The sequence below is a fragment of the Netta rufina genome (assembly GCF_964035555.1).
Source record: "Netta rufina genome assembly, chromosome: 2".
NCBI classification, from domain to species: Eukaryota; Metazoa; Chordata; class Aves; order Anseriformes; family Anatidae; genus Netta; species Netta rufina.
This window is the reverse complement of record NC_140124.1, coordinates 157483072-157492848: the sequence shown is the minus strand read 5'-3', so window position 1 is coordinate 157492848 and position 9777 is coordinate 157483072. Positions and strand designations below refer to the sequence as shown.

The 9777-nt window shown below is 44.6% G+C and overlaps 1 protein-coding gene across 1 annotated transcript; it reads left to right on the top strand.

The window, feature by feature from the left end:
• Positions 1-4845: 4845 nt before the first annotated feature.
• Positions 4846-9777, top strand: LOC311222586 (lymphocyte antigen 6E-like; the record flags this gene model as incomplete). Its single annotated transcript, XM_084306952.1, has 3 exons — positions 4846-4897; positions 8660-8779; positions 9566-9777. The coding sequence occupies 3 exons, from the start codon at positions 4846-4848 to the stop codon at positions 9775-9777; spliced, it is 384 nt and encodes a 127-aa protein (XP_084163078.1).

Below are 9777 nucleotides of genomic sequence, written 5' to 3'. Positions count from 1 at the left end.
CTATTGTGTGAGTGTGTGGTATGGTACATTGGACATAGCGGCTGGATGCGTTCGTGTTAGCAGCAACAAAAGTGGAGGCGTTAGTCTGCAAACTGAATTGAAATAATGCTGAAATATATTGCAATTGCTTTGCATTCACTTCAGGAAGCCTCTCCTAAGGCTTTCTTTTTTTATTTTTTCTTCTCTATTGGCAGAAGTGTCATTTTGTGACTCCATTTCAGAGTAAACTGCATTCTATTTGACTTGCATTCAATTTCTCTTCTGGGTCAGCTGGTGGAGAGGAAATGGCTGCTGAGCTCTCCAGCAGGCAAACAGAGGGGACAAGGAGGGACCAACACGAAAGGATCTTGAGCATTAAATTTCCTTTAAAGTGATTTAAGATCTTCCAGTGAAAGTTGCTTTATAAGCATTACAGATTATTTGAAAGGGAAGAAAAGTATCCTGCATGGTGTTTAAAGGAAACTCCTCAGAAAAGACAGGCAGTTTCTACCATGTGTCTGCTGGAATGTTGAAATTTCAGCTTCATCTGTAGCAAAATATTAACTCCGAAAACAAATCTCTTACGTCTGATAGTCAACTTTTCTACCTGGGTTAAAATTTGAAGGAACACATTCCTTTGTGCTGACCTTCCTTGTAGATAATCCTAGCTGTGACTGAGACGTCTGCTCACTTAAACCCTTCCGAAGTAAGTCGTGTGAGGCTGAAGTGCTTTCTCCTGAGCTGGGGAAGCTCTTCATTACGGTTACTGTGACGAAGATCTCCCGGGGTAATTAGCTGGGTGCAGCTCACCCAGCTGGTTCTGGCTCCATAGGCTCACCGCACAGGGAGAGCTGTAGGGATGTGCCAAGAGCAAAAGGAGCAAGGCTCACAACTCCCAGGTCTTTGTAGCAGGTTTGCAAAGGAAATGTGGTCTCACAGCTTCCTCTTACCCCAATTTACTGCAATCCCTTCTTGCCCACCCTTCCTCCCCTCCATGTCCAGTGCCTGGCAATGCAGTCCCTGGCTGTTTTCTTTCATAGCCTTCCTCACCATCTTCTTCATCCAGTCTTGGCCTGGGCTTTGCTTCCAACATCTATTTTCTTGCTATAGCCTCATCTCCTTCTTTTTTCTCCTCATTGCAACTGAAAGGTTGGCCAAGTTTACTCCATTTTTAGCCATGAGACTCTTGGTTGTCCCAATGGTTTATATTGTGCTGCCATCCCTCAGCTGAGCTGGCTCCAGTCTTCTGTCCCGTCTACCCCTTTCACCTTTCTTCCCATCCTGCCAAATTTAGAGATATTCATGTGGAACACACATCTAAACATCTCGAACACACAAGAGCTGTTCTGTGCCCTTGGATGATCATCCAATGCCCCGCACCCAGACAATATGTTGGTGAAGACCAAGCTATTTGAAGTAACCTCCAATCTTTGCTATTCACAGGCTTAGGATTTCTTAGTGACAGTACTAGTTTGTACAAGATTGAGCTGGGGCAGTATTGGTGACTGCAGGACAGGTCTTGTCCCGCTCAGCTTGTGAGTACAAAGCCGCTCTTGGCACACAGGTTTAAAATAAGGTCATGTCCTGTGCTACTTGGGCTTGGCAGGAGCCTCTGTTATGGTACGGGAGGGAAGCTGGGACGTGAAGGAAGAACGTGTGGGAAAAGGGGATGAACACATTTTTAAGATCCTGCTTCTGCCATGCAGGGTTTCATGGTCTGCTTACGGCCATTGCATGGAGGAGTTATGAACAGCACTGAGAAGCCAGGACTCTTGTCCTGAAGGAAGCAGCTCCATCTGCGGGCCACGGCCTGCCTCCCTCACACCTGGTTTCTCCCTGACCCCACAGGTTTTACATTCCCTCCTGCCCAGCAACACAACCCACTGAGATTGAACAACATCTCTGGTTACATAAAAGGTTTCTTATCTGTCTTATCTGAATTGTCCTGAGGCACAGGAGGTCCTCAAACCATGAAAGCTTCCACTGGGAACCCTCCTCGGCAGTAGGCATTGTGTAAGAGGAGACTCTGCTCTGCCAGCCTCCCTGAGAAATCCTGAGGTGACATCTGGCGGGCAGATACAGGTGTCTAATTCCAGGTCCCTCCACACCAGTTTTCTTATTTGTTGGCTCCCATGGTTGTGTACTCCTCCCATGAAAACACCAAGGTGCCCTGCAGAGACATTTGGGGTGCCTGGAGGGCTCCTGGGGAGGTGAAGGGCGTCTCACTCAGATAGTTGGGATTGCTCCTGGGAGGCAGCTGGCTCTCTCTACCTGGATTATATAAGAGTTCAGTTTTTGGTGCTCTGAGTCACCGTGCCAGGACCTGAATCAGCCAAGGAGGCCTTGCCCTGCCTAAATTAGGCACCTGTGGGAGGTGATGTGACCTTGGTCCTTGTTTTCCCTAACTCAGGGCTTTATCACCATTGATATGGAGGTTCTATACTGCCTTCTGCTCTCCTTGAATGCTTTGGTTCTGTTTTCCCTTACAATATCAATTTTCTTCTCTTCCTCTTTTCTTACTTGTCCAGATCAGATCAACACCCAGCGCACCAGTGACAAAGCAAGAGAGAAGATGGATTTGTAAGATCAGAAAAAGGTCTTCACTGGGTCTAAAATGCTCCTGAAAGTCATGGAAAGTGGCAAAACAACCCCTTTTCACAATTAGCTCTGGCTTTGTTGTCATGTGGCCAACTCATGGCTCCATTTTGAGGTCCATTTTCGTTTTCGCAAATGGGTATTGATGAGGTCACTCAACAGAGGTGACTCAGCCCCCATAGTTATTTTGGTCTTCCTCAATCTTACTTCTTCCTTGGTGTCCCTGCTTGGCCTGCTCCAGACCTTCCTTCAGGCTGATGTCTATGATGATGGTCAGCAGGAGACGCCTCCCCACTTTGGCTGCTTAATTATTGCCTCTGACTGCTTCAAGTTTCGTAATCCGTCCTCTTGAGAAAGAAAGAAGCACTACAACTTAGTCACTGGGCTGCAAATTAGCCCTCTCTAGACGCTGTGAAGAGAGCATGCTCCAGCATTACAGCAGGCCTAAGTAACAACCAAGACTTTAATATCTTGAGGACAGCTCCCAGATAACTGTTTGACATAGAAGAGCTGGTTTCCTATTCAAATTTCTCTTCTTAGATTCAGTACACACTTGTTGGCAGTGCTTAGCCTCACTTGCTGACTAATTAGCTGGTGACTTGATGAATGGACCGAGCCAAAATCCTGTTGCATGAAGGTTCATGTAGAAACAAACGGGTGTTGGCAAGGTCACTGTGACGGGGGATATGGCAATAAGTGGATCAGTCTTTCAGTTATGAAGAAAGGGGAGCAGGAATACACAGTAAAGAAGTCTATGGGGAAAATAATAGGACCAAAACAAAGGAAAAACGGTTGCTTCCTTTTATCCATATTGCAAAATACCAGCAGGAGGAAACACCCACTAATTAGGAAGAGCAACCTGTTCCTAACACATTTGGACAGTAAACCTAATTGACCTCAGAAAAGCAGAAGGTTCAATCTGATCATCACCAGCATGACCCCTGCTGACCTCACCAATTTCCCAAACCAAGAGCAGGGATGTCTGTTTTGACATCAGCCTTGAACAAGTCTGGAATTCACCTCCTGGTGATGTCGTTCCTGGAACAGTTCTAGGAAGGCCTGAGAATTGTTAGAAACTCATGAGGATAAGGAAATCATCCAGTGTTTAAGTGAATCATATTAGACACAAAGGAAACAACCCTTTGTGCTGCAAAGACCAAGCAAATACCCGACTAATGGCTGCTCCTGGAGAACCCCCTGCAGGTTATTCCATAATTACCAGAAAAAGGCAGTTTTGGCAACGTTTTCTTTTGTGTGTTCTGCTACCTGCTGTGCAGGACTAATCTCACCTTCGAGGAACATTGAGATGGCAGCACGAGCTCTTACAAGATGCAGCTCCTATTACGGTTTATTTCCCAGAATGTCAGAAACAGATCTTGAGAAATTCAGAAGAGGGCAACACAGAGGAATAGAGGGAAATGGACTGATTTAAGAGGAGAGATTGAAAAAGATATTGTGAGAGATGGCTTTTTCAGAGTAGACTGGCAATTCCAAGATGCCAATTTGTGGTACTACAAGCAGAGGTCTGATTTCCAGAAACTGCTGGGTGTGGAGAAAAGCAGACCCTCTAAAAGATCCCCAAAATAGAAGCAAAACATCATTAAATAAAATATTTATGGGATTTTGAAAGGTATTCGAGAAGTACAACCAAGAGAGGAATGAGCACAGGGATTATCTATAGGTAACAGAAAAATGATAAAGATATGAAGACCGGCATGAAAATTTGAGGAAAAATTTCTGTGTAAAAAAACATCAGCTAATTTCATTTAGTGTAAAATTGATGTTATTGGAGCTAAATCAGTGTAGGCCAGTTGAGAATCTGGCCTTGTGGTTCTGCAGAATAATTAAAGAAAACGGTATGAGCCCTGGTGCATCATGCATGGACAATCTAAGTGGATTACAAAAATGCACTGCGAGGACTATTTCCCTGTGCCTGCAGGCTCCACTATTTCATCAGTGCAGCTGCTGCTTCCCTTGAGAAGAAAGATAGGAGGAAGTGAAGGAAGCCAGAGGAGAGAAGAGCTCCTCATTTCCCATTACTCATAAGACTGGAAGAGCAATAAACGGGGTGCTAAAGGGACTTTTCCCCAAGGTGCTATCCCGTTCCATGGGCTCCAGCATGGAGAACTCCCACATGCACATTACACACCCTTGGGTTGATTTCATGTCCACCCGCGAGACATCTGGAACCTGTAAAACTGCTGCTGTTCCAAAGGTATATAACCTGTCCTCCGAACACCTTCCCAGTCTGGCGGAGAGCGTCTGGTGGAAATGAAGACTGTTCTTGTCACCTTGCTGGCTGCTGTCCTGTGCGTGGAGCATGGTGAGCCTCTAATACTGTTACTAATTAAAATAAGGCTTATAGAGAGGATGGCGTTAATTTTTCTATGTGGCAGGAAGAAATAGAATTTTTCTATGTTGGGGGGCCATCACCAGCTTTGCAGTATTGCAACACTGCAGCCACATGGCTGCCAATTTCCATCTATACCTTGATTAACAATGAGCTCTCCATTTGCTGCAGGAATAAGATCCTGATAAAGTTAATTCTTCCACCCAGCAGGTGGTACCAAGTGATAAAGCTCTAACTGTGTTGCACCAGATGCTGTTATATACATGCAGTCGTCTGTGGGATCTTTCCCAATGATGCACGTTGAAAGTGCCAGAAGTCATAACAAGACATTTTTTACCCATATTGGTTTTACATGTTTTACAGACTTCTCCTCACAGCTGCTTCTTTCATTGTTTCGAGCTACGTGGTGTGGTGTGTGTCTTGCTCCCTAGGAAACGCAACACTGAGAATTTTTATAGGTGAAATCAGAGTCAGAGGTGAAAGAACTTTTGCATGCATATGTCATGCTAAAGGCATCCTCCTTCCGAAGCAAAGTCTGCGTTATTCTAGATGTGTGTCCTCCTTCTGGGACTGATACACGTGTATTGCTACACGCCACTTGCACGATCAGTTTGCCAGTATTTCCCCCACACCTGATGGTTTCCCAGAAACCACGATACGTATCTAGCAGGGGTTGAGAAAGACATTTAATTAATTCTTGCTCTCTGATGTATCAACCTCTTACTCCCACGTGTTTTTGGACAGATGGCACTGCAGCATGCCTGGAAGATCACACGTTTTGGTCAGTTTTGGGGTGGGGAAAAGGGTATGTAACTGAAAAGAGTGCTATCCTGAGTGATATCACACAAAATGCAGACAGGAGAGTAATTATCAAGGGCAACATCCTCAGTATTACATAGGACAATGTGGAAGGCTAACAGAGACCCAGGATGCATTTCATGATGGTGTACCTTATTGTTCTAGTGGGTTGATGACATTTTATATTGGCATTAGCTTGCAAATGGACATTAAGACAGCTTTTTGTACAGCAGCTTTCTGTAGCCCAGTCTTGATCAGAGACAGCTAGTTGTTCTAATTCAAGTCTTTCACATTCAAAATGAAAAGATCACAACTTCCTGGTCTAGTACAGAGACAAAGGCAGTGTTGGACAGAACTATTTGATTATTCTCTTGTATCTGGGGCTCCATTCCTTTTCTGTGCCAACTTTTGATCAAAACTCTTGATGTCACAGCCCACCAACAGGGCCTGTTGTCATTTGCTACCATGAACTTGACAGTGTAGAAATATGTCCAGAAGAAATATTAAAAGGTCACGATCCTTTTCCCTGGTCCAATGCTGAACCAGACCAGGTAGATGTTTGTCTGATGTGGCCTTGAAAATTTCCAAAAAAGAAGACTGAACAGCCTGGAACTGCTCAGACGCTTTTCCCTTTAGGGAGTTAATCTAAATATCTAACGCCCCTCTCTTTTTGTACAGTTCTCTTGTGTTTTCAACATAGGCTGTGAAGAACAGTTTACGACCTTCTTTGCAGTTTCTTTTCGCTTGCTTGAAGAAGGTCACCGTGTCTTTCCTCAGCATTATCTCACTTTGACTAAACAAACAAAATGCTTCCAACCTTTTCTACAAGGCTGTGTTTTCAAGATCTCTGACCACCTCTCCCTCTCCTCTGGTCCCTCTCCAAGTGCTTCGCATATTTTTGAAGTGTCGCATACAGATTAGGACATCGGTGTTTCAGACGAGGTCTTGCCAGAGTGGAAAGGGCACTTTGCATATCTTGCACATGACATTGCTGCCTGTGTTCCCCTGAGTGACATTTGTTTTCATTTCTGTAGTGTGACACTGTTGGCTCCCGCTGTTTACACTGCAGTTCTTAATTGTACCCTAACCTGTTGTTCCTCATCCTTTATTATGTGGCCAGTTTTTATTTTAGTGCAATCTGTTTCTCTTTTTTGAACTGAACCCATTCTTTCCTTATTTATTTACTTATTTGTTACATCCATGTGTCAAAATCACCTAGAACTCTCCTTACAGTACTTTTTCAGCTAATTTCTCCTTGGCATCATCTAAAAATTTGAGGCAATCCTTCTATTGCTTCCCTAATGTTACTAGTGATGATATTGTGTAGTACTGAGCCCACAGCAGAGCTCATGGAGAACCTTATGAGCTGCACTGTTCAAATTGCTTTGGCCAATAACCATTGTGAGCTGTGCTGTGAGTATATTTTAATGTCTGGCTTTGCCCCCTTTCTGCTGCATTTTCACTGGATTGTGTCTGTCTGAGCTTGGTCATAAGCACACCATGTACAAATGTGTCAATAATTTTGGTAAAACATTATTACATTTTTAACCAAAACTTATGCTATTCTAGCATGTTTTACCCTGTATATGAAGATTTAGCTAGTTTAATTACGAAGAAAAAAAAGGCTACACAATATTATATATTAAATATATATATTATATATTTCAGCATCAGCCCAATTCCTTCCCTTCCCTTCCCTTCCCTTCCCTTCCCTTCCCTTCCCTTCCCTTCCCTTCCCTTCCCTTCCCTTCCCTTCCCTTCCCTTCCCTTCCCTTCCCTTCCCTTCCCTTCCCTTCCCTTCCCTTCCCTTCCCTTCCCTTCCCTTCCCTTCCCTTCCCTTCCCTTCCCTTCCCTTCCCTCAGACTTCTCATTTAATGTTCTCTCTGACCTACGTTGCCCTTCCACATTTTTGCTGCTGACTTCTTATCAGGCCAAACTGCACTCACAGAAACGTTGCTTTCTGCCCTTTCTGTACTGACAGCCTCCCCAGACTTACCAGGAACTTGGCAAGCATTCTGCGTTGATTCCCCTTCCAGAAATAACTGTGTTTTTAAAGAAACTGATCCTCTCTCCTACACAGTCCTGTTTCTGCTCCTCTTCCTTTGTATCATCACTTCCCAGAGCCTTTTACAGAGGTCTATCCCACCACCTTCTGCATCTCAGGGCGAGGATGAGCATCCCTGACAGACAGGACAACTCATCATTGTCTGACCTTGCTGCAGACCATCTTCTGTATCTGTATTCCAGACGTCTGAAGTATACCACCAAATCTGCATTTTCCAGTTAAATCCCACTTTTGGTTAAGACTTCCCATTTATTCTCCACCTTACAGCAGCATGCAGAAGTTCAGCAGAGCTTCTGACTAGTCACCCCAGACTTCCTAGGACTGAGGTTAGGCCAGCTCAGCTGGTGGTGTTGGACCTCACGAAAAGATCTGTGACTGTACTCACTCTCCCAGCCAGATAAAAGAGAAGCAAGATGCTTTTCCCACCTCCTGCATTGCCCACCTCCTCAAAATGCTGTGGGTCTCAGTCATCCTCACATTCTCCTTGGCAAGCCTCGTGTACACCTTGCGCAGGAGAAGTGACTGAGAACTAATGGGCAATGCACGTGGCAGAGTTACAGGACAGAGAACCTATTGCTCAGCAATAATCTCCATCATAAAAGACCCCAAATCCTTGAATTCCACTCACATCTACTGCTGCCAGAGATTGCAAACAGATCGATAATACTTCGCAGTCTGAGGCGTATGAGACAGAGAGGGATTTAACATTGCTGCCACGGGTCACGGAATAAAGTAAGTCACTGGTCATTCACACACAAGCATTCATCAGGCTATAACGAGGAAAATGTAGATATTTGGTTTGCAGGTATTGTAGTTCCTAAACCATGAAATTTGCTCTTTTTTTATTTATTTTTTTTTTGTCGTCCCTCCAGCTTATCCATTTATGTGCTATGTGTGCCAAGAGCAGGAGTCCAACAAGAACTGTTTGACCATTTCCATGTGTGCAAAAGAAGAGAAATATTGTGTGACTATACGTGACAACATCGGAACAAGTAGGTTTCTGAACAATGCTTTTGTTTGGGCTGTAGAGCAGGAGTCCCAGGAATTCACGTAAGCAAACAATTACCCCAGTCACCAACTGTTAGGAGACACTGACCCTGTTCCTTGTTGCAATCACTACAGCATCACTAAATATTTGATATTATTACCAGGAGTTGGGGCAATGCTGATGCTACGTATAGCAACACCAGGGAGTGAACTCCAGCCTGGGGCTGCATGCACTGCTTCACGGTTTTCTCCCCCAGGCTTTGCTGTGACCTCTCCAGCTAGCTCTTGCCATGGAAATATTCACTCCCAGGGTTGGTTTACAAAAAGGTTTGGAGAAAACTGCTTCACAGCTGACTCCCTCTGCCATGCACAACTCTTCAGGTTTGCCTTTGAGGTTCTGCACCTTCAAGCACCTCCATGTGTTCCCATAAAATACACCCACAAGGTTTTCCACTGCAGGAGAACCATCCTGGTGGGCAGCGATCCCACCTGAACATTGCTTTGGGCAACCTGATCTGAAAGTCACCCACACAGGATAACTTCACCTGGGACAGATGTACCATGGAGCCCCAGAAGGACCAGTATCATGTTGCAGCAGTGTGTACATAGCCAGACTGCTGCTAGTCCAGAACCAAAGACATATTTGCCTTGGACACTGTTCCCTGGCCTTTTTTTTTTTTTTTTTTTTTTTTTTTTTTGTTCACCAGTACAGATTTAGAACACCTTACACTTAGAAATGTGAGAACAACGATTCTTACATTTGACCTTCTTTCTTTTTCCCCCTTCATTAGAGCCCAACAAGCCTAAGTATGTCATCTCTAAGATGTGCTCCCCAACGTGCCCAGCAGCAAGTCAGCAACAAAACCAAGCCTCTCAAAGGATTTCTTGCTGTGAGAAACCATTATGCAATGTGAATGGAGTCAGCAGCAAGCGAAGCAGCTACGGAGTGATGTCCCTGGGTGTCCTGGCCAGTATCACTTACATCTTTGTATGTGGACTGTGA